At 43.1% G+C, this 25,043-nt stretch overlaps 1 protein-coding gene across 2 annotated transcripts in view; it reads left to right on the forward strand.

The window, feature by feature from the left end:
• GPATCH2L (G-patch domain containing 2 like) overlaps nucleotides 1-25,043 on the forward strand; it is a 48,215-nt gene that overhangs the window by 5,695 nt on the left and 17,477 nt on the right. The window contains exons 3-8 of one of the 2 annotated variants that reach the window (XR_013974976.1): nucleotides 9,066-9,130; nucleotides 11,648-11,824; nucleotides 12,660-12,776; nucleotides 16,171-16,238; nucleotides 18,081-18,120; nucleotides 19,703-19,787. Coding sequence is in view for 1 of the 2 variants with exons in the window: in XM_080914639.1 (XP_080770765.1) it covers nucleotides 9,066-9,130; nucleotides 11,648-11,824; nucleotides 12,660-12,739; nucleotides 16,171-16,238; nucleotides 18,081-18,120; nucleotides 19,703-19,788 (516 nt within the window). In the remaining variant the exon portion in view is untranslated. Of the gene's footprint in view, nucleotides 1-9,065; nucleotides 9,131-11,647; nucleotides 11,825-12,659; nucleotides 12,777-16,170; nucleotides 16,239-18,080; nucleotides 18,121-19,702; nucleotides 19,789-25,043 lie in introns of those variants that run through there. The other variant, XM_080914639.1, reaches the window with a different exon arrangement.

The raw sequence follows: 25,043 nt of genomic DNA on the forward strand, positions 1-25,043 counted from the left end.
TGACACTGTACCTCACCCCAGCCCTGCCCCCAGGTATTAAGCTTATTGTTATAAACAGGGCTAACACTAGACTGCAAATAGAAAATAGTTGATTTGTATATTACAAATATAAAAATATTTGGTGAATTGGCTATATCAAAATGTCCCTACCTCCTGTTTTAAAAGAAGCACTTTCAAGAGTCCTTGAGTGGTTTTTCTTTAATGGAGCTGCTTGGAAATGCCATGGTTCAGGCACATAGAGATCAAAGTGCTGGATTTTACTTTCTGTCCATCATGTTGAGGGCTCTTACTAACAGACTTGTAAGATTACTAATCTTGATCTACCTTGTAAAATTACTGACATAAGAAGTTGATCATTAATCTTAGCCTAGTCTATGGATAGCTCTTTTAAAAAACATGTTACATATTTTGCAATTGGGAATATATATCTTAATTTGGCTTTATTTCTAGTTTACTTAAATTCACTTATTACTAACAACTGAAAATTGCCAACAGCTTTAAGCCCTACCACCATTGCTTTCTGCTTTTCTCTCTGTGTTCTTTATTCAGTTGTGTTCTAGTCAAGAATAGTGAGGATCTAGAAATGGGTACAACATAGTATCATCATTTATGCTGCATAAAGATCCAGGCTGTCGTGTCTTCTGTGTGTCTATGGGAGTGAATGCTCTGAGATTTAACAAGTCCTGTAAAGTTAGTTCCTGCCATTCCTCATTCAGATTTCCTGAGAGTCACCTATCCGTCAGGTGATTCTTCAGCAGCACGATGTTCCTCTTGAATATAGTTCAGTTCTTTTATGAGCACATTGGTTGGGTGGTAGCCCAAAAGTCACATCAGGAGCCTTCCTCAGGTGATGTATTAGAGGCCAGTCTCACAGGAAAGAAAATATTCCCTTGTCCTGGAAGGCAAGTGACAGAGATGGAGTGCTAGGCCTTCCCCCTCCTTCCCCAGCCCAAGCTGACCTTCTGCAGCCCCTTGGTGCCTCTTGTTTTCTTATTTTTATAGAAAATCAATATCCCTTCTGACACAAACAATAGCTCAGAAGCAAGAATAAATGGGAGAAAGCTGAGATCTCTGTCCATCACCTCTCACTTTAACTGCCCCAAACTCTTTAATTACGAGTGTGCTTTGCTCCAGGTGTTTGTGACAGTGAAATTGCTAAATGAGCACCATTTTAACCAAAGATTGGGTGATCAATAACACTCTATAGCAGTAGCTTGTTGGATCAATAGCCTTCATTATTTCATGGTTAAGGTAAGTAGTCTCCTTTGCAAGTGGAGGTCATTAATCAGGGGTTACTGGGGCAGTGGAAAGAATATCTGTAGTGTTGGGATGTTCTGCTTGTCTGTAATCAGGTGCCGACCAAGAGCATGCTTACCTTTTCTGCAGTTGGCAGCGTTCCCCGAAAGGTATTAGAAGGCTAGAGGAGACTGCTTCTACAGCTTAGTCTGGTTCTGCTGGTGAGTCTTAGAAACACCTCTGAAGGTACCTGTGAGATGACTGTAGGTCTGTCCCTTAGGTTCTCCTTCCCGGAAAGAACTTTGCTATGAAGTTCAGAGCCAAATGGTAAATAGCATTCTAAAGAACATAAACTGGAACATTTCTGAGGACCCTGACATAGAAGATTGTGCTTTTTTTTAAAAAAGATTTCTTATATATGTACACTGTTGCTGTCTTCAGACACACCAGAAGAGGGTGTTGGATCCCATTACAGATGGTTATGAACGACCATGTGGTTGCTGGGAATTGAACTCAGGACCTCTGGAAGAGCATCAGTGCTCTTAACCCCTGAACCATCTCTCCAGCCCCGAAGATTGTGCTTCTTAGTCTACCTGCTTCTGTGAACTCATATCTTAAAAAGCATCTAAGAAACAGTTTCCGCTACCTGCTAGAATACTTACAAAAAGTTAAACATTTGGGCCAAAAAGATGCCTCAGTGGGCGAAGCTGCTTGGCATCAAACCTGGCAGATGTGATTCGGTCTCTAGGACCCGTGAGGTGGAAGGAGGAAACCAGTCCCTACAGACTGTCCTCTCAACTACCCAGGTGCAGTCAGCCAGTCAAACAAATGTAATAAAAGCTTAAGGCACCAGGAAAGAGAAGCATTTGTGCCCTCACATCATCAGGACTTGAGAGCTGGCCTGTCTAATAACTTTCGGGAATGCTGCTTCCTCTGCCGTAGGCTGTGCACTGCAGAATGTAATGTGTCCGTCTGTCCCAAATGGGCAAGACCCAGTGTGCCTTCTCCCCAGGCAGTCCCAGCTTCAGAAATGCAAGCATCACTTGAACTTTCCAGGTGGAATGTTGCTTCTTCCGTAACTTTCAACTTATAACTGAGTTTTCTGTTTGGAGTATACTTGGATGGGGAAGTCTGGTTCTCTGTGTGTTTTGGAGGCAGCCACAGGGTATTGAGTCCTGGGAAGTTGGGCCTCCAAGCGGACAGTTTAGTACTGCATGGCTGGAAAAGAAAAGAGAAATCCCACTTTGTAGTACATTCTAGAGACTGTAGTGTTTCATATACCTCAGTTTGTTACAGATGTCTAGGGTGGGGTGGGATGGAAGTAGGGAGATGATCTAGTAGACCTGTGTGAGTTGAAACCTCCAGGAGCTCCGGGGGTTCTTCAAAGCTTTCTCGCCTCATGCCCATTGGTCAGGTGTGGGTCTGGCACAGGGTAATGGGTCTGAGGCCATATAAGTATCTGTGGACAAATAGGAACCCATGGCCTTTGGAGAACTGGAGATAACCTTAAGACTTGCATAAGATAAAAAAGCTGCTACACAGCAAAGGAAATAATTACCAGAATAAAGAGAGCATCTAGGATGGGAAGAAATGTGCCAGCTATTTATCTGATTAATATCCAGAGTCTACAAAGAACTCAGAACGTTAAGCACCAAAATAAATAACCCATTGGGAAATGGGCACAGTATGTGAACAGACAGTTCTCAAAAGTAGTACAAAATCCCAATAAAAAGGTGAAAAAATGTTCATTATCCTTAGCTGTCAGGCAAAGCAATCAAAAGTACACTGACATTCATTCAGTTTCACCCCAGTCAAAATGCTGGCAAGAGTGGGCTGGGGGCACTTACACAGTGTTGGAATGTAAAACGGTGTGGTTGCAATGGAATTTAGCCCGGAGACTCCTAAGACAACTATCGATTCAGCTGTGTCATTCCCAGTGAGGTACCTGTTAGAGTTCCTGCCAACGCAGGCAGAGAAGATACTTGCATGCCCATGTTTGTTGTGATACTATTTACAGTCATCAAGTTATGAACTCAGTCTGGCCGAGAAAGAAAATACTGCAGACATAAAGTATGGAGTACTATGTAGCTATTAAAAATGAATTTACATTATTTTCAGGAAAATGGCTGGTACTGGAGATTATGCTAAATGAAGCTAGCCAGGCTCAGAAAGACAAACATCACATGTGTTCTTTCTTTTATGGAATCTAGACATTAAAAATATATATACGATAAAGCAGTGGGGTGGCCATTTGGGAAGAGGAAGAGGCAGGGGCCAGCGTGGGAAGAGAAGGTCAGAGGAAGAGTTAATAAGAGCAAGGTGTGTGGTGTGCAGGTGTCCTCACCATAATGACATTGTGCACAGTGATATGACGAAAACACTAGAACATAAAGTCAGGAGAACTGAATTCAATTCTGCTCAGTTTCATTTATTATGAAAGAGAAATATTGCAGTAATTTGGGACATGTTCGCTAAAATAGAGGGTTTTGGACACATTTTGTGGAGTAAGGGGGCGGGAGGGGAGGTGAACATTCTTCTCAAAGTTCAAGGAGGAGCAGATCAGGAAACAAACGACATTCTGAACTAGGAACCGGAATTGGAAAGCAGCTATTCAGACAGCCAGTATTTCATAGGAGAACTATAAGGAAATTTAAAGTGTAATTATAATTACAAAACAAAGGACAGAAAACTGCGTTGATGATATGGAGAACTTCAAAGTCTTTATAGAACACAGATGGAAGAGATGTTGGTGAGAGAGGACACCAGATGTGAGGGATAAGGGATTAGAGGCTCTGTCTGTGAGCATTCTCCCAAAGGAGATGTGAAGGTTCTGGAAAAGAAGGAGTTAGGAGATACAGCTGGTTGTGGAGGGGTGCTGGGGGGTTCCTCAATTAAGAAATTAAACTTGGGCTGGAGAGATGGCTCAGCAGTTAAGAGCACTGGGTGTTCTTTCTAAGTTCAATTCCCAGCAACCACGTGGTGACTCAGGTCCATCTGTAATGGAATCTGATGCCCTCTTCTGGTGTGTCTGAAGACAGCTACAGTGTACTCATATTAAATAAATAGATAAATAAATCTTAAAAAAAATAAAAGAAATGAACCCTAATGTTTAAAAGGGAGAAGTAATGAAAGCAGTCCTCTCTTCATACGTGTTCTGGCATGTTTTTATATTCTACATTGGCAGTCTGGGGAAACAGCTATGAAGGTAGATTTTAAAAAAAAGAACATACCATGACCTTCATCCTCTGGGAAGAATTTTCTGTGTTTGCTGGTATTATTTTGAGGAGAAAAGCATTGTCTCTCATTTTGAATTTCACACATAGAAAAGGTAAGTTTTATGTGGAATGGTAGCAGAAAGTCTCAGAAATGGCGGCTGGAGAGATGACTCAGTGGTTAAGAGCACTGGCTTCACTTCCAGAGACCTAAATTTGGTTCCCAGCACTCACATGGTGGCTTCTGACACCTGCTTCTGGCCTCTGTAAGCACTAATTACACACAGAACACAGACTACATATAAGAAAAACACCCATATACATTAAAAAAAAGATTTTAAGCAAGTCTCAGATATGTAGGCCTCTTAAAAACGAACCCTTACCCTCCTAAAGGTGAATTACTACTAAAGCTACACATAGGAAGATACACATTAAGAGGATCGGTGGGCTTCTCTGAGCTCAGTGCCAGCCTGTATTACTCAGCAAACCACCCAACTGTCTAGTCCCTTTCTGTTTATGATCATGTGACCTGGAGAGGCTGCTCTCTGCCCAAACTGCCCATTCTGACTTGCAGGACTAGTCTGGAATTGGAGGCAGAGCTTTCTCTGGGCCACCTGAGTTCCACTGTGGGCATCAGGTTCATGTGCAGTTGCAGAGGTGGGGCACGGCAGAAAGCAGATTTAGAGTGGAGTCTCTGGGCCACATATATAGGGGTGACATTTTTCTGCCTTTATTCTCCTGGATTCTTAACAGTTTTAAAGTTTTTGTTAAATATTTTTACTTATTTTGAATAATTAACCTAAAAAGCTTTAGTTTTTGTAATAGGAGACATACATTTCTGTTTCATTTTAAATATATGAAAGTTATGTGTAAAAAGATAACTTCTTTTTAAACTCTTTGGTTAGTATATGAAGAGCAATAAACCTGTGGTGACAACGCATCAGTGTGTGTGTGTGTGTGTGTGTGTGTGTGTGTGTGTGTGTGTGTGTATGTGTGTTATATGCATGTGTGCACTTAGATGTGTACCCCTGGATGAGGAGGTCATTGGTGTCTCTCTGACTGCCTGTCCACTTTAGTCCTTTGATCTCCCACTGACACTGGAGCTTTGTGGCTGTCAGTCAGGCTGTCTAGATAGCAAGTGGCTGTGCACTTCTGCCTCTCTCTTCACTGTATGCGTCAGAATTACAAAATGGCTTCTGAGGACTGCGGTGGCATACATGTACTCAGTGGTGAGACCCAGCTTTTATCTCGAACAGAGTTGAGAAGATGGGAGGCATTGCTAAAGGACCCTGAGTGGGATGCAGAGTCCTCCGTTGAGAATGACTGCTCATGTTCCTCTGCTGAGATTGGGTTTTCACTTCATTGGCTCAGCTTTATATAATACCGTGGGTTTCAAATTGAGAAAATGAGGTAAAATGAAACAATTGATTCTCCCAATAGAATAAATATACCATAGATTTAAAACCGAGACCTTGTGTTTATTTGAAGTGGTAATCTTTAGTTCTCCCAAAAGTACATACACTTCCTTTTCAGAATTCAGAAAGAGCAACATCCAGAGACAAAAGCAGCGGAGTCACTGCGGAGGGTTATAATATATATACCGATGGGCTGGCAGTGATTGAGATGGGTGCAGTAGGTGAGACTATCAGGCAGTTCACTGGTCTCATTCCTGTGATACATGCTTATGTGGATGTGAATCCTGTGCCCAATCATCTGCTCCACTGAGAGAGCCTCTAATTACAAGGAGGCTCTGGTGGAGGCTTGGATGGATGGCTGTGTGATAGAGCAGGGTGTCCCTTGCTCAGTGTAAGTGATCAGCGGGCGCCAGCCACCTTTAATTCTAATAGAATGCTGGTGGGAGGATCAGTCTTTAGAGGAGCTGGCGAAGGTGGCTTCCCTTACACTTCTGTTATTTCGTTTGGATGTGCTTCAGTAGCTTTTCCAATAATACTGTAATAATTAGATAATGCAGTTGGTAGTCCAAAATCTAGCTCTGATTTTGTGTCTCATTTAAAATTGTGGTTATGCTGCTCAATGAAAATGGAAACTTTTTATTTTTTTTAGTAGAAAGCATTGTAGAGGAGTATGGGGTCAGTGAGATGGCTCAATAGGTAAAGGTGCTTGCTGCTGCACCTGATGATCAGAGTTCAATCTCTAGGATGCACATGGTGGAAGGCAAGATCCCACTCCCAGAACTTGTCCTCTGACCACCACACAAGTGTACACACCTATACACAAATAAGTACGTGAATCAGAGAACTCACCTCCAAGTTTGTCTCAGATCACCTCTACATTTCTTTTTATCCTCCTATGAATCTTTTAGAGATTTTTTAGCTGTTAAAGGGGATGATTTTTCTAGTGCCATGAAGTCAAACTCCGGACCTGCACTATCCCTTATTGATTGAGGAGTCTGGGAAGTGCTCTCCTAATTCTTTATATTTCTCTCCCATTAGCTAGACCAGAAGTGTGTATCAAATCCATCGTTTAAATTGTTGAGATGGTTCTTGTTGGTTTTGATGTGATTCCAGCAGTGTCTGGTAAACATGGAGCAAATGCTTCTTTTGTGAAGCTCTGGGCTAATGCGGAGAGGGTCTCTTCTCTTCACCTTTTTGTTGGAAATGTCTATTCTCTCATTAGGATTGGAGAGGATTGGGAGGGCTATGTACAAGTTATTTGTAAAGATAATGTCCTCTCCATTATTTCAAAGCTAGTCTAGAAAGGGTTTGTATTCGCACTGTTGGTAGGTTTGGATCTCATAAACCCATGAGAATGGGGAGGACAAGATATCTCCAGAGCCAAAGCTAGAAAGCAGACACCACTCAAGCTACTGCCTCTTTAAGAGATTGGCATTGCATTATCTGTCTTCCTATGAAGCTTCAGAGGACAGTTGGTACACATGCTAGAGAGGTAGGATCAGTTTCTCTGTCTGAACAGAGCTTTTCTTCTTGTCTAGTCAGAAGGCTCTTGACAAAATTATAAACATATTTTGAAGGCTTGGTGGTGGGAAAGAATGTGCAGGAGCCTGACAGTTCTTGGCTTATGGTATACAAAGGTGCTAAGAGAAAATAGTTTTTATTGAAAGGTAACAGCCTCATCCGGATGTGATGGTGTACACCTTTAACCAAGCACTAGGGAGGCAGAGGCAGGAAAGTGTTTGTGAGTTTGAGGCCAGCCTAGTCTACATAGTGAGTTCTAGGACAGACAGGGCTATGTAGAAACACCCTGTCTCAAAAAACAAAACAAAAGCTATCAGCCAGGCACATTTATGCAGTCAAAAACAGCCTCACACATAAGATAAAATCAGTCTAGTTGTTAACAAGTTGTAATCTTTGAGCAGGAAATGAGGAGGCTGTGGGACTGGACACCTCTGCCCCAGCTCAGAAAGGGATACTTGCCTTTTAGCAAGGACACTTTCCTGCAGTTGCTTCTTAGCTTTTATGTGCAGGCTTGCCATGACACGCCCACTTTTTCTTTCTTAGCAGTGTACTAGCAGTTTTTTACTTATACTTACAATACAGATCACACTACAGGAATGCACAGGGTTAGAAAATGCCATCAGGTAATACACTCATTTCCAAATTGATAGAATAAGATACTTGCATGGAATAAGTATCTATAAACTTTTTTTTTTAAACTAAGAAAATACATACCTCTCTTGGTCAGAGTCTTTTGAGTCCTGAAGATAATTTCATGACATCATTGTCTTTAAAAACTCCATATAGGAAACTCTTAGATAAGTTCAGTCCAAGTTCTTTCAAGAATATTTTCTTGAAGTGAATTTTGTTGACACAGAAAATGTTTTATCATTTATGATCAACAGATCCTCTGAACCTGCCCTTTTAATTTACACTATAAAGAGGGACTAGATTCCGTGTAAAAATAATCATAGAGGCATTGTATGTTGTAGTGTTGCTGGTGACTTGAAATTAATGGAAAGAGTTGGCAGACATTATGATAAACACCTCCCTTAGTTTTTTTTTAACATGAAAACAGTGGGAACATAGTCATCTCAGAGTAGAGCTCTGCTATGACCCAGACAGCCAGTATCCGAGGACTCTGGGCTGTGCATTCTCTGTTGCAACTGCTTACCTTTGTGGATGAGTGCAGAAGCCCTGGCTGGTACATGATGAATGCACGTGGCTGCCTCCAACAAAGCCTGTGTACATTGAAGTCTGAGTTTTATGTGGTTTCTACGTGTCAGAAAATACTCATTTTTGAGGTTTTTTTTTCTTTCAACCACTTAAAACTGCAGAAACCATTTGCCAGCATCTGCACTCAACTGCACAGGTAAGCAGTGTGGTGCAGAACAGAGAGCCCACAGAGTCCTCATGGGTCAGACCAGAACAAGAAGAAAGAAGAACAGCTAGTGCTTGAGGCTCCCTATGGCTTTTATAACAGCAGCTCTAAGTGTTTTGAAACTAGTTTAATATGTAAGAGTTTTAGCATTCTTTTCTTACCTTTTGAGGGGAGGATGGATAAACTTTACTTGTGTCTTCTGTGTGAAATGTTCGTATCAGATTGGCTAATGGGCTGAAGTGAACTTACAGAGGCAGTTGGAATATTTGAAAATAGTTTTTGACCAGAGTTGCTGAGTCCTCTTGTCTTTTTTTCCCCCAGTGAAACTAGCAGTGTGTGCAGCAGCAGTGACACAGGGCTCTTCACCAATGATGAAGGACGGCAAGGTAATCTTAAAGTGTTTAAAGACTCTTATTTTTTAATTTTTGAGTTATAGATATACCCGTGTGTCTGAGTGTTGGTAAATACACGTGCGTGCAGTCACCCACAGAGACCAGAAGAGGGTCTACTCCATGGGTAGAAATGCTATGAATTGGGGTCACACTGCTAAGGCTATCTCACAAAGACTCTTCTAGCTTAGGGAGTCATTGCATCCCTCTTTTGTTTTTGTTTGAGAGAATTTTTCTGTGTAGTTCTGGCTGACCTGGAACTAACAGTGATCTTCCAGCCTCTGCCTCCTGAGTGCTGGGATTAAAGGAGTGTGCCACCACATCTAGTTACAAGTCCTTTTAAAAAATGTTTATTACTGGTTCATGAGTGAATTGTAAAAGCCAAAATTTTGGGTCAATTTGTTATCAGAGAACATAACCTAATCGGTTTACATGCAGTGCATGTCCTGAGAATGCTTCTGGATGAAAATGGAGTGGACATGTCAAACTGCATAAACTAGCCATGTCTGTCAGTCCCTGTCCTGATCCACTGGTATCACTGGCTGGTTATAGAATAGTTGTTGCAGTAAATATTAAAAAATACTATGTTTATCTCTTTACCGGCCCTGGGGTCTCACTCCTCAGGCCAGACCCTGATACTGAGTCGTGCACACTTCTGGTCCCCGGTCCAAGCCACCATGGCCCAACTTGTCTGCACAACTCCCTTACCTGTCGGTTTTGTACCGCCTGTTCTCTGCCTCTGTCCCAGGGTGTTTCTCTACCCCCAAATCCCACATATATACAACTTTATAGCCCGATAGCTTTTATTCATGTTTATATGTTCAATTCTCAATCCACAAACCCTCTACACAAAAAGATTACATCAACTAGACACAAACCGCCCTTCTATATGAGATCCTAGACCTATAAAATCCTTAATGTTCATAGCTATTTAACGTCAAGCAATATCACCTGGGTCTAGCTGGTCCTTGAGAACCTCCATCTTGCCAAGACCTTTACCCTCCGTCTTCTCCCCTCAGACCTCTCAGCCCTCTCCATCTCCCTTGCCTCGCCCAGTCACTGGCTTTCCTTTATTTTACTAATTAAAAAGAGAAGGTTCAGTTGGAGTCATATGACTGACTAGGCAGCTCTTCTAGGGGAAGTGGAGTTAACATTAAAATACAGACAGCTTCAGGACAGTCTACAAATAGTGTTCTCAGATTGTGCTCCCCCCACACACTCAGCTTCATTAGGAATTTGCTAGTATTTGGTTCAAATCAGAATCAGAAACTTTAGTATTTAGGGCCCAGCAGATTGTATGTCACCTGACATGTGTCTTCCTTCCTGTTTGTTGACATCCTCTCACTTCCCCCACATCCTGGTTTTAACAAGCCCTTCTGGTGCTTCTGATGCTTGCTGGAGCTTAGGAATCCCTACTTCTGAGACAGCTGTTTGCAGTGTTTATAGTGAGACACCGATATACACCAAAGAGCAGCTCCTTTGATAGTCTAGCTACTATTTTCAGGATGCAGGTCTCACTGCCCTCTTGGAAAGTTCCACATTAATTGTTAGAGTCATTATTATTTTGGGTGTCAGTGGGGAAGTGGGGTCTGGAATGATAGAGGACAGGGGCAGCGTGGACACTAGATGCTACTACTGTAATAGTTGACTGCACTCCTGCAGTCTGGAAAGGGGATGAGGTAGCAGGCATGAAGCTGCCTCTTTCCTACCTGTCTTGTTGGCAGAATACACTGTAGTGGACACAGCTGTTGTCGTTGTAGCTAGCTGGCAGTCTGAACCACGAGTTTGGATGTACGGGTCAGTTGGACTTACCACTTATGAACAATGTGGGTTCAGGCAAGTGGCATAGTTACTTGGAAAGCCTTAGGGAGTTTGATTGCTTGTTACTGTGGTTGGTTTTTTTCCTGGAAGCTTGGATTTCTAGTTCAGGATTATTTTCTGTCCTATCAATGAGATACCAAAGCCAAATCAAGTGTTGCCGTACATTCTTCACTGAGGTATTATGATAAAATGTAAATAAATAACGCCCCTCATCAGTAACAGCTAATTTTTGAATTGAGGAACATTTATATCTTTGAACTCTATTTATCTGTACTGTGAGTAATGGTCAGGAAGGCAGTTTGTTTTTTATAAAAAATACCTTGGGCTTCATTTGTCAGGTTCTGGGTTCAAATTCTGACTTCATTTACTGGTTGAACCCCAACTTCCAGACATTTATTGCCCCACTGTAAGTTGGAGCTGTTGTGTGTTTTGGAAGAGATAAATTACTTTCAGGTTTTCCGTGTGGACTCTGGAGGACATGACTTAAGACTACTGCTTCAGTGGTGAAAACAGCCCACCGCCCATGAGGAGCTAGGTTGGGGCCTCACTTTTCATGGCGCTGCATACCATGAGGGGCTGCACAGGTTCTTTTGCACCTTGGCTTACTTGAAAGTTTTACAGCTATAGCGTTGAGAGCCCCTCCTGGATTTGGACTTTATTGTGACAGCTTAGCACACGATCTGTTTGCTTTAGGGGACGATGAGCAGAGTGATTGGTTTTATGAAGGAGAATGTGTCCCCGGATTCACTGTCCACAATCTTCTGCCCAAGTGGGCTCCTGACCACTGCACTGAAGTAGAAAGAATGGACTCCGGACTGGATAAGCTCTCAGACCCCACATTCCTCTTACCTTCCCGGCCAGCTCAAAGAGGTGAGTTTGGAGAAGATGGAAGTCCAGGTCATGGCTTTATGGTTCTCTGGAAGACTCAGCATGCTGTGCTCAAGCATGCTCTGACCAAGCATTGCTCTCTGAAAGGCGGAGCTAGCATAGGATTCTAGAGGACTAAAGGGTGAGTCTCAAAGCCCAGTGCTCTCCTAAGTCGATCCACGTAGGCTCTTGGGGCTCAGCAGCAGTGTGTGCTGCATCAGGAAGCCTGGTGTCGGTCACAACCACACAGCATGGCAATGCCAATGCATTCTTCTTTGAGTGCTCATTGGAAGTTTGGAAGATTGGCTTTTGTAAGGACATTCACATACAAGAATTGACAGCATTTTTAAGTGGAAGGTTTAAAAATACTTCTTTAAATGTATTTGTTTTAAAGGTCCTCTCATAGTGTACTTGGACACAAATGCATATCTACTTTTTTTTTTTTTTTTTCCAGTTCTAAAGTAGCAGAATGGGGTGGAAAGAGCCCATGATGGACAGAAATGTGGTGGTACTTCTATTTTAGTTAGCTCCTTGCTTGTGACCAGTCATTTAACTCTTAGGCATGTCAGAGCCATTGCCTGAGATGTGTGATGAGGAAGAGAACTGTTGTGCAGGTTTCTTTAGCTCTGTAAATCTAGGGCTCTCAAGAGGTGGCAGTCAGCCATTGTCTAGTTTCTTAGTATCTAGTACCTTAGTGTGGCTCCCCTGCCATCATTGTTCAGGACAAAGATTTGGGCATAGGAAGTCTTTGGCAGATAGCCTTCTGAGGATGCTGGGGTAAGGCCTCCGTGTGCTTACACAGTTTGTGCGTTCAGTAACTGAGGCCTTCTTTCCACAGGATACCATGGTCGCCTGAATCGGTTCCCAGGAGCTGCAGCTCGGTGCCTCAGGAAGGGGCGGAGAAGGCTGGCTGGGAAGGTGACAGATCTCATGGTTTCTCCGGTGCTGTGGGAAGGTGGTAGTCCCCATAGGATTTGCGTCCCCTACTGACAATTGAAGGCATCACAGGACTCTCTGGAGTTAATGAAAGCAACTGAAATGTTCTGGGAATTAAGAAGGGTGAATGACCATTATGTGGGATTTGAATGGTTACAAACATGAAAGATAAGCACTTTACCAACATAGATGTTCTGACCAAGCAAACATTCCCTGTAGCCTCCGTTGAATGTAAACCAGCTGGCTTGATCTCTCTCCTTGACTAATCCTATATTATTGTTTAAGTTAAAAATCTATTTTGACTTCTTTACGATGTCTGAATTCAGGAGTGCGTTTTTATCCTAAGATAACTTCTTATCCTAGAAATCATTTAAAGGGATATAACAGTAAATACACAGAAACAAGCAATCCCTCCCTCCACAAACAACACTAAGCTTGCTTTGCAGAAGTCCAGGAGCTCCTTGTGGCCCCCAGGGCCATCCACTGCTCCTTCAGTTCTGTCCTTGCTAGGGGCATCCATGCTGGCCTTTGATTCCTCCCACAAGGAGAAGTAGGAAACATTGGCATTACCTGCATTGAAAAGTAGTAGAGACAAGACTTGGACCCAGGGTAACGCTCTTTCTTTTAAATTGATTTATCTTGTAATTTTTAGGTCTCTATGATGTCCACACTGGCTCTGTGGCCTTCAACTTGAAAGTATCCTAACTCCCTGAATCCTAGGGTTATAGGCATGCCCCTAGGGCTTGACCTAATTTGCATTCTAGCTTGGAGACTGAAAATAGGCTAAGGCAAAGGTTACCCATACAGGCAGGGACAACAGTAAGGAAGAGTTTGTCAAGCTCTTAGAAAGCTTGCTACAAGGTTGTCTGTTTGCCAAGCCATGCATGTGGTTGTTGGCCAGTTTTCTGGCTGTTGCTTTATACTGTAGTCTGCCCAGAGAACTATTTAAGGACTTATTTTAGAAGTTTAGGACATGGAAGAAGAAAAGAGGTGAGATTAATTAATTTGTGTATATTGACTACAGAGGACGACTTGCAGAAGTCCTTTCTCTTTCTACCATGTGAATCCTGGGGATTGAACTTAGGTCATCAGACTTGGCAGCAAGTGAGCTACCTCTCCAACCAGATCTTATTTCTTACCTTTCAATTCCAGTTCCAGCCTCAAACTGGAGAGGCATTTGATCATTGAAAGGATCACACAGTGTTTCTTTTGGCATGTTCCATTTCCAGACCATGGACCTCTTTCTCCCTTGCTGTTTAGGAAGCTCACCCTTGACTGGAGTGCATTTGTGTGGATAGGGTTAAGGAAGGTAGAAGGAGCTTGGGAGCAGGGGACAGTGAGAAGGTTTTACTTTCCCTTCTGTTGAGCAGCAAAGTCATGCTCTCCCCACCATCTGCTGCTGTGCTTTAGGCTCATGTAAAGTAAGAGCCTTCTGCTTCCATGGAAGGGAGTTAGTTCATCATGAGTCTCTTCAGTGTGCTTCGGAGGGACCCAGGGCTTATTGGGCGTGCAGCTAATGATCTCAAGTGAACAGGTTGATATACACTTGTTTAATTCATCTTCATCACCTTAAAGGGAGATCTGTCATTTCTAGCAGAGGTCACCACTCCCTCCCCTTCTGCCCCTCCCCAGTCCCTCTCCTTTCTTTCTAAACTGTAATCATAAATAATGAGTTTCATTCACAGCTCCCTGCCAGTGAGCTGCTAATTACGTAAAGTACTGCTTGTAATTTACACAGTAATAAACTGTAAATTTAAATATTACGGCATTTTAAGTTAATAATTTTTCTGCCTTAATAAATAGCTCATTTTTCATCCATCTTTTTTCTTGGCCTCTCTACCATTCTCCATCTCTGACCTGGAGCCATAGCCAGAGAGATAAAAAATTAATGGGTATGGACCTTCCACTTAGCTCCACCCCTGTTTAGAATCTGACCTCAATTTAATTTTTCTAAAGCTTGTGCTTCTACTGAAGTGTGTTTCCTACTCTTGAGGCTAATTCATACACATAGTTGAATACACACAGCATCTGCCAAGATACAGAGTGTTTGAGTAATGCTGATGCTCATGCCTATGACATGACTGACCTGTTACCTTAGCACTTGATTCTGGTGTGTGACTCTGGGCTCTGTGTGGGTTGCTGTGGTAAAATTCATGTAAATGTGGAGGAGAATGCCTTCACTCCAGTGGAGGTGACTGGCTGGCTGTGGGGTTACGGGTATGCTTTCACACTGCAGCCCTGAGAGCCCCAAATGTAAGATTCAGTTTATACAGCTTTCTGTTTTTACTAGGCAAGCAGTCTGCCACTGAACGTTGTATATCCAGCCTGGCTGATTGTTTTTATAAGTGACACAGTTCTTTAACCCACATTTAACACACAGATGTTTTAGGTTTCACCCATGGTGGTTGTTGAGCCTTAGTCAGATAGTTCATGGAGTTTAGTGTGCTCTTGTGTTAAAATATGGCCCCTGTTGTTGAGTTTGGTGACACAGACCTTCATTTTCACTACAGGCTGTGAGGCCAGCTTACCTACATGGTGAAACCTCATCTCAAACCAACATCAACAAAAGTGTTGAATCTTCTGAAAAAGTTTTCCTATTATACTTTAGTACTAGGAAGTGTTTTTATATTAGTACTCCAGGAAGTATCTTTGTTGGTATTAGTTTTATATTTTACTTATGTGCCAATCAAAAATTAAACTAGAGAGAAAGCTCAAGCTGGTGAAGCATTTCCAGAAGACTTGAGTTTGTTCTCCATCCATGTGAGGGGGGGAAAAGCCTCAGGTGTGGTGGCATGCTTGTAATCCCAGCAATGGGGAAACAGAGACAGGAGATACCTCAAGCTTACTAGCCAGACAGCCTAGTGTGTATGGTAACCTCTGGCTAAGATGCAAGCATTGCCTGAAGAATGATATTGGAGATGATCCCCCCCCCCTAACACATGCTGGAGATGGTCCTCTGGATTCTGTACACACACACACACACACACACACTGGAGACGGTCCTCTGGATTCTGTACATATACACACTTATGTGTGCTGGAGATGGTCCTCTGGATTCCAAACATAATATACTCTTACACATGTCCACACACATATACTCTCCCACTTACGTACACAAAGCTAAATTTAAAACAGAAGAAACCTCAAGTCCAACAAACAGTATTTACAACAGCCTTTTTAAAGACTTTTTTTTTGATCAGTAGAGAATAGATGGTGAGCAGAGAATAGATAGGCAGAATATAATATGTCTAAGATGGATTCACATAGAAAAGAGTTGCTGTTGGTTTTTAAGGTTGGCACAACCTTGAGGCTGCTTGGCTGGCATAGTTGGGGAAAATTCAAGCTTGGTGACAGCTTGCATTGTACACATTTGTTTCTGTGGTTAGGTGACACTCTTGCTCTTGTCCTCTTAGGAGACCAGCATAAGCAGCCTGGGAACTGAGAGGATCAGCCATTCCATCAGTGACCCCCGGCAAACAGAGTAAGTGACTGAGCACCCACTGGCTGGCCTAGCCTGTTCCTTGGAGACAGAGGCGGAGGAGGCTTTTATAAAGCAACCTTTATATCAGACTTGAGAGCTGAAAGTGGAGATTTTAAAGATTGCTGCTGCCTAGCAGTTAAGATGGCTGAAGTCAGGCTGGCAAGATGGCTACCTGGCTAAGAGTGCTTGCCACCTGGTGTTGCGTGTGAAAAGAGTTCAGTCCCAGAGTCCACATAAAGGTAGAGAAAAGAACCAGCTCTACAGGCCTGTCCTCTGCTCCCACAAGTGCGCTATGGCACATACAATTGATTAAGAAATAAGATTTTAAGATGGCTAATGTCCAAAAATGATGACCCTGGTTTCCTTTTTCCCTTCTAGATTAGTGTTTATTTTGTTGTCTCTTATATTTCTAGGTATTGTACTAGTGTCCACCACTAAGATGTTATATTTTATTTTAAAGCCAGGTTTATTGGGAAGCTGCCTCTGGCGAGTTCACTGGCCCCAAGGATTGAGACCAGGGGAGGTGCCCTGGGGAGAGAAGAGGGGAGGGGAAGAGAGAAGAGAAAGGGCGTGAGCACAGAGAAGAGAAGTGGAGCACATTTTAAATGTATTTTTCTCTTTTAAAAGTTTTGTTTTAATGGAGTTAGAGGAAGGACTGAAGGGGTTTGCAGCCCCATAAGAAGAACAACAATATCAACCAACCAGACTTTCCCCCAGAGCTCCCAGAGACTAAACCACCAACCATAGAGCACACATGGATGGACCCATGGACTCCAGCTGCATATGTAGCAGAGGATGGCCTTATCTGGCGTCAGTGGGAGGAGAGGCCCATGTGAAGGCTGAGGCCCGGGGAATGCTAAGGCAATGAGGTGGGAGTAGGTGGATGGGGGAGCACTCTCACAGATGCAGGTCGGAGGGAATGGGATAGGAGGCTTTTGGAGGGGAAACCAGGAAGGGGGATAACATTTAAAATGTAAATAAATAAAATAACCAATAAAAATTAATCTTTTTTTGTTTTAAATTGTCATTTCAAATGACTTCTGTCCTCCTTTAGACCTGTTTAAGGAGAAGTCTTTTTGTCCTTGTTACCATGGCGAATACAGTGGAAAGCCCAAATCATCTGCCTTTCTCATAAAAGCTTCGTCTCCTAAACAACTGGCTTTGCTGTATCTTCCGTGGCAAAATTTTAAATATTTGCTGAATAAATACATACATATTGGGGCTGGAGAGGTGGTTCGGTGAATCAAGCATAAGGACTTGAGTCTGGATTCCCTAACATTCACATATAAAAGCAGGCAGGTGTGGCTGGGCTGACTGCAATACCAGCACTTAAAAAGTAGATCCCAGGGCAGGCTGTCTGGCAGAGAGCTCTAGGGTCAGTGAGAGCCCTTGACTCAATAAACAAAATGGAGAATGATCCAGGGAGACATCAGGCATCAGCCTCTGGCCTGCACATACATGTATACCTGTGAATTTACACATTGCAGACACATACACGCACACGCTGTGCACACATGCCATACACACCCACACATGCAAAAGAGCCCCACATTGTATATGCTGAGGCATCTGTCTATATAAGGTACTCCTTATATGCTCTGGTCAACCCCCAGTGGTAGTCCTATACTTGCCTCACCTAATATAGTATACGCCTAGTCTACTTTTGGAGTTAGTGCCCTCTTCTGACCGTACAGCTGAGCTAAGGGCTGGCTGGCTGTCAGGGCTACTTCCCCTGTGGCAGTGTCCTCTGAGTCCTTCTCTGTCCTCGCTGCAGTGCCCCCCTTTCTCTTCTCTCGATCTTTTCCTCGCACCTCTTACCATCTTTCCTGTTGTTCTCTTTAGTTTCTGGTTACCATCAGCTGGGAAAAGAGAGCGCAGTCAGGTAAGATTGGCCATCTTTACTTTATCATTCAGTTTCCTTTTCTTTAGAAAGAATAAAGCATTGGCTTCTGGTTTTCCTCACATTTCTGTTTGTGCACATGAGGTGAGTAAGATTCGCTCTTTGCCATTACTTGTGACTTTTTGAGAGCTGTGTTCCTGGACTGCCACATGCTCATCTATACGAACTGTAGCCAGTTCCCTCTTAGGTTCCACTGCAGATGTCAGCTTCTTATTAGTAACAAACATTTCAAGGGAAACCTGGTTTTATTTTGGTTTATTAGTCTTTTTTCCCTGGCTCCATGTTTAGGGAGGCCCTGATAGATCAGGCCTTTGAGTGGTATCCATGACTTAAAACTGACTCATGGTGGTGGTCATTGCTATGTTTATAGGTCTTTGAGCCATTTTCAGTTCAGGCATGGGATTGGAGACTGATGGGGGAAAGAATGTTCTTAGGCTTCCTCTTGTTCCTTGCTTGGTGGTTGGTCTTTTTGGCTACTACTTAGTAGCTTACTATGTTACACAGTTCACACTTGGAAAGTTCACTGTGATGTTGCTGCTTCACAATTAACTAGAACAGTGGAAGATAAAACCAGTGTGTTTATGAGGTAATTTTAGGTCATGCATTTTAAGTTATATATTATAATATACATTAGAAAAAAGTAATTATTATGTCGAGCTTACTTTGTGGAAACAGAACAAAGCTAAGTGTAAGTAATTGGTATAAAGGAAAGTTCTAGATAAACATTAGTGCAGGTGGCAGGCAGACAAGGAAAGAGTCACGAAGCTTGTATTTGCTTTAGAGCATGCAAAGGCAGAAGGGGACTTGTGACCATCACTTGCTCCACATCCGATGTCCATGAGTTTCAGCTATTCCTAATGTTGCAGAGCAGTGAATACCAGCTTTGTTTCAGCCTCATTTCTGGGTTTGTAGTTTTGGTGCTGAGGATGTCCTGCTAACATGTGCACTGAACTCTTCGCCCTCTCTTAGTCATCTTTTAAGGTTAATAGAAATTGCTTTATGGCCTGAAAAATCAGTACTTGAGCTAGCCCTGCCCGTAAACCCCGTTATAAAGAAAGACAGGTAAGGTGGCCGAATACACTTCCTGGAGAGCGGGCTAGCAAAGCTCGAAGGCGATGCCACTCTTAAACGTACAGCAACTCTGGTACATTCACTTGGGCTCTCTCACCCCAGGCGCCTTCTCTTCACACTACACTTACACCATGCACTGGAATGTGCTATGCGGTTAGTTAGTTGTCCCTGAAAAGGTAATTTCATGCTAGCCCGCTTGAGAAAGGGCTGATACACTGTGAATATCTGCGAGGTGGAAGTTCCTGGACTGTCAGTTAAATGCTGTGCTTGGTCTTTAAGTGGTTATTGCATGGAAGTTTTGTTTGACAGGCAATAGTTCTGTTTGCTCTGTGCTAGGACATTCATGGACAAGGTTTGACATGCATATCCTTGTTGAATGGTATCTGTATTTATGGCTGAAGGGTTGGACATTGTTTAAAAAAGCATGTAAGCTGCTTTTTGGAATGAGGTCTGTTTCATTTAAGCCTTACTGAAATAATCTTTCATCCCACAGTTTAATCCACTCTCTCCCCTTTACTCCCTGGATGTTCTTGCTGATGCTTCTCACCGAAGGTGCTCACCTGCACACTGCTCTGCCAGGTAATTGGCTTCCAGTGGCTGCTGTTTTCTTTTGGAAAATTCTGTGTCCCTTTTCATAACACTTGAGATTATGTGGAGTATGTGCAAAGGATTCAATTTGGTCCTCCCAGCAATCTTCAGAGGTAAGTTGGAGTTTCACAGATGCAGAGGCAGACTGAGGCCTCGGGAATTTTTCCTGTGATCACATGCTTCTGTGATTCAGTCTGAACTGTGGCCTGTGTCTTCTGGCTCACATTTCGCATTATTTCTGCTGCTAAAAGCCCATCCTCAAAGAACATTATTAATGCCTCTTGCCCTGACCTGCAAAGTCCTGCATAATCTGATTTCTGCCAATGTGGTTACCTTCCTCTCATACAGTCCTGCTTCTCTCTGAGGTGGAAAGATCAGACAGTACCAGGGAGCTCCATTTTCTTTTTATAAAATGGCAGTCCTTCCTGCCATGGACCTTTGCTCTCACTCCCTCTGCCTGGAAAGCTCTTTGAGGCCCTGGATACCTAGGGGGCCACCTGCAGCACCATCTGTATCTGTTTCCACACAGTGCTTACCTCGTCTGAAATGACTTTGTATACTAGTTTATTTAAAATTACACCCCTACCCATTGACTTTCTCACTGTGATGCAGAGACCTTGTCTCATTCCCAGATAAGTCCCAGCACATAGGTCTGTTAGACATAGACACTTGTTAGACATTTTGTTTGTCATGTCATTACAGACTCTCTTAGCTCAGGTGACCTGAACGTTTGATGATGGCATTTCTTAACAGTGTTACTGTGTAAAAACTTAACAGTTTAGACCGAAGAACTCTTGTTTTATTTTTGGTAGCATAAAGGATTTCTTTTCCTTGGTTCTATTGCTTTTTCTGTTGTTGTTTTGGTTGGCTGGTTTTGTTTGTTTGCTTATGTGAGATAGGCTTTCACTCTTATGTGTAACCCTGGCTACCTTGCAGCTATTTAAAACAGGCTGACCTTGAACTCCCAGAGATCCACCTTCTGCCTCACAAATGCCTGTCTTCTGATGATTTTTTTTGTATGTTTTTGGTTTGTTTCTTTTTATTAGTCAGCTCTTTAAGTAAATGTGTTCAGACTTGTCTGTAGACTACGCAGAGAAGTTAACTATTCTTTGGATATAGTTCCATAGGGTTTGGATGATGAGCCCTAGTTCATAACCTGCTGCTAGATCTTACTAAGAAGTATTTTAATAAGGATAATCTTTTGAGAAAAAAAGGCCATTGTAATCAGTATTGCTACGGATGTGGAATACTTGGCTGATACAAACTTCTCCCATAGGTCTTTCCACCAGTGTCATCCATCCCTCCATCCATCCATCCATTCATTTATTCATTCATTCATTCAATATTTGCTGACTCCCTATTATATGTTAGGCTTTTTGTCTAGAACTGAACCTCTAATGAAAAAATCAGGTATGAAAACTGACAAGTATGATAAGTTTGCACACAAAAGTTATGGCACACAGAGGTAAAGCTCCTAGTGCAGGGCCATGGGAAGTTTTCTAGGTTTAGTACGGAGAAGAACACACTCTGTATTTTGTCTTGAATCCAGAGCAGCGGCCGTGTGCGTTCTTTGGGTCAACCAGCTGAACAGCACCACACAAATCCAACGCAGTGGATTACTCTGACTCCTTCCTCACGTTCACTCTCGGGCTGCACTAAGGGGAACATTGCACTTCTTTGCGTGGCCAGGACCCAGAGCTGGATCCCTGGTCCTCTGTGTCCTGTTAGCGCCATTATTGTTGTTCTCTTGACTGGTGACGTGTGTGGCTGGCCTTGGAAACGTTCAGTAGTCTCAGCGCACAGCTCAGGGCATACTGCTGCTGTTTTCAGCGCTTGCTGGAAGCAAAGGAGAGAGAATGGAGATGGCTTCCGGTTGTCTCTGTCTGGTCTGTAGGTAACAGACCAGGTTAGTAGGCTGCATGCATGTTCTTTGAATTTGGGAAAGAAAAAGTTGAAAACATTCATTCCCTTATCCTTAAATTTTTCTTTGTTTTAAGTTATATGTGTGTTTGCCCTAAAACCACATGTGTGTGATAAATGTAATTTCTGCTGTTCCTAACAGGTTTCACTTAGTGAAGCACACGTGAAGGTTTGCCAGGGGCTGTTCTGTGAGAATAATCAGCGCAGACATCCGCAGTGCAGGTTTCAGAAAGCAGGAGTGAGAAACACTGAGGGCTTGGGAGAGTGCTCAGTACCTTGATAGTGATGGGGTCCATGCAGCTAGGTGTCACTGCAGCGGGACCTGTCTAACTCCATTTCATAAGGTGTGAGTGGGTTTTAGGAAGAGCGGACTGTTCAGCAGAAGCCTCACACCAAGGACAGGGTGTGGGGGAGCGGGACGCTAGAGAGGCAGCTGAGTGTCTCTAGTAAAGAGTGTTTCGATGGAGTTTATCATTTTCTTGTCCCATTTTATTTGTTGTAGGAAGACATTTCTTTCAAAGCATCTGGGCAGCAGTGGGAATTTTACACCCATCATTAGAACGATTTGTGCGCGTGTGTGGTGACTGTGTTATCATTAGTGGTATAATTTTATTTTGCAAAGAGAGAAGTGTTTCCTGTTTTATCGCAGCTTTCCCTGAGGAGGGCTGCTGTATTAATTTGCTGTATTGCCTCCTGGCTGTTCCCAGGCTGTTTTTCCTCTTCATCATGGAATTTTTAATGGCCCTTGTGCCTCTTGGGAAGCATGTGAGGAAGAGTTCCTCAGGGAGTGCTTCCCTTTTCTCACATGCCTATAATTACTCTCCTTTAAGAGCACAAAGAGTCTGATAATCATGCCTGGGCTCTGAAGGTTCCCTCCTGTCAGGGATCTGAGCTGAGCTACCTCCTTGCCGGACACTGCCGGTTGCACTCAGCTCGACTTCAGCATCTGAACATGACCACCTTAAAAACCACATACATCTCAGAACAAGCTGAGGCCACTGTGGTGTGGCGAGTGACCTCAAGTACTATAGTTTAGCATTTCACTATAATCAAATAACTAATGAGACCTAGTTTAGGGTAACAGTGTGTGGATGTGTCATGTGCAGGGGGTTGGAAGGAGGCTCGTGGTCGTACCATTCAGTAAATTTGGAGGGTCACTCTAAAAGTACTTAAGTTTGCTGATAGTTTTCAACCCTGACTCGACTTGGGAGTCATTTAGAAGCCTTAAAAAATGTATTTATGGGCAATAAGGGAGATGGCTTAATTGGTAAGGACTTGTACAAGCACTATGACCTAAGTTTGATCTCTAGCACCCATATTTTTTTAAGTGGGGTGCCACAGTTTGGATAAGTAATCTCAACACTGGGTAAGCAGAGACAAGAGAATCTGTAGGGCTTGCTGGTCAGCCACTCTAGCCAAGTCAGTGAGCCCCAGGTTGGAAAATGATTCAGAAAGACACCTAATACCAACCTCTGGTCTCCACACTCATACATGTGCACCTGTATGCAAACACACACACACACACACACACACACATCATCATCATCATCATCATCATCATCATCATCATCATCATCATCATCCATGCTGAGACTGACCTTCACAGATTGTTGGTCTGGGGCAAGGCCAACTTCTCACCAGCTTCTGAGGTGACTTCTGGGTAGCTGGGGTTAAGTCCTGTTGCCCTCGGTAGTTTCCAGCTGGTCCTTTGCAGGAGCTCCTATTTTGTAACTGGTGCAGGTTCCATGCTTTGGTATTGTGAACACTATTCTTCCTGAAGGCAGAGCACTGAGATTCCCTTTAGCTTGAGAGAAGCCTTTTCAGGTAAAAAAGCACATAGTTGGTGAATGAGTGTGAGCAGGCCGAGTTTAGGTGGGGGCAGGGTGCATAAACACTTGGTGGATGGCTCCATTAAGTCCAGATAGCTGTTTTACATTACTTTTGTTTGCTAGTGTTGGCGTTTGCCGTGAAGTAGTGATGTGCAGTCTAAGAACTGCTGCTGATCAAATATCAGATAGGGTGGTTGGGTTCTGCTAGGGGCAGGGCCATGATAGACAAACAGACCAGAGCTGTAGGCAGCTTCCCCCAAAGGAGATCGACTGTGGAGAAAACCTTAACATTATTATCTATAGAGAACAAGCAGAGATTACCAATTGCTATATCTCCCTAGCGTGCACTAGTGGCCCACATAACTGAACGCTTTATGGACTTCTAGTTTTCTCAGGTTGCTGTGACCTTTTCTCTGTTTTGGGTGATTTGGAAATGCATCCATTTCCACTTACCCTAAGTTCTGCAATAGGGGGAACACTTGTTCTAGTGTCCATGTGCATATGTGCTCCCCCTTATGTGCACCAAGTTTGCCAGTTTCCTTCCTTGTACATATTTTTTTTCACTTGCGAAATCTTATTTTTGGTTGATTAAGGATGGCAGATTCCTAGGCTTGTAGTCATAGAACATACATGAATTTTAATGAGAGAACAAAAAGTCTCATAGCACCTCCTATGGTCACCATTGCTCATGAGATGTTGGACAGAGATATAACATTAAGAGCATTTAAAAGCATGGGTGTTAATGTCTGGCAGACACCTGTGAGAAGGTTGGTTTTACCTGGACAAGCACTTAACCTCCTTGTTCCTCAGTTTCCACATGTTTAAAGTGGAACTTCTCTTATGGCACTAGTGGGGATCAAAATGAAATGATGCACGTAAATATTCGGTAGCCTGGCAACCACCATTATTTTTGAGTTTACCTTATTATTCTGTCCTTAGGATGATTTCAATTTTAAGACTTTTCAGCTGGCTCCAGGTGTCTTTGCTAATAAGATGCCGTGCAGATTCTTGAGGACTTTAAATGGCGTTAAGAAGAAACATTTGGACAGTGTTTGGCGCTTGTGTAAGAGAAAGAGAGAAAGAGAGAGAGCGAGAGAGACCTTCCTGCCCATTAGAGAGTTGAAATATGATGGGCCTAGCTCATTGTAATTCATTTTATCTGTTCATAAGCCTACGATCTGCATATCAGAGTTGTGTGCCCAGCTGGCTGTACCACTTGACAAGGAGTTTCAAAGAGCAAGAAGAAGACTCAACTCATGCTATTAATTTTGACCTTTGGAGCCATAATAAACAGCCTCGGGTTTTACCCCAGGGCTTGGGGGAAGGAACCTTTTATTAGTCCTCTGTCTGTGTAGGCTGCTGAAACGCACAGTAGCTCAACTCTTTAGTGCCTGGGTTTCAGCAGTGTGAGAGGAAGGGTTTTGCTGTAATGGTGTCCACATATGTCCATAGGTCATCTGGGCCTGTACAGCCTCCTGCTGTGTAGCACACAGTTCT

This window comes from Micromys minutus (genome assembly GCF_963924665.1).
Source record: "Micromys minutus genome assembly, chromosome: 1".
NCBI lineage: Eukaryota > Metazoa > Chordata > Mammalia > Rodentia > Muridae > Micromys > Micromys minutus.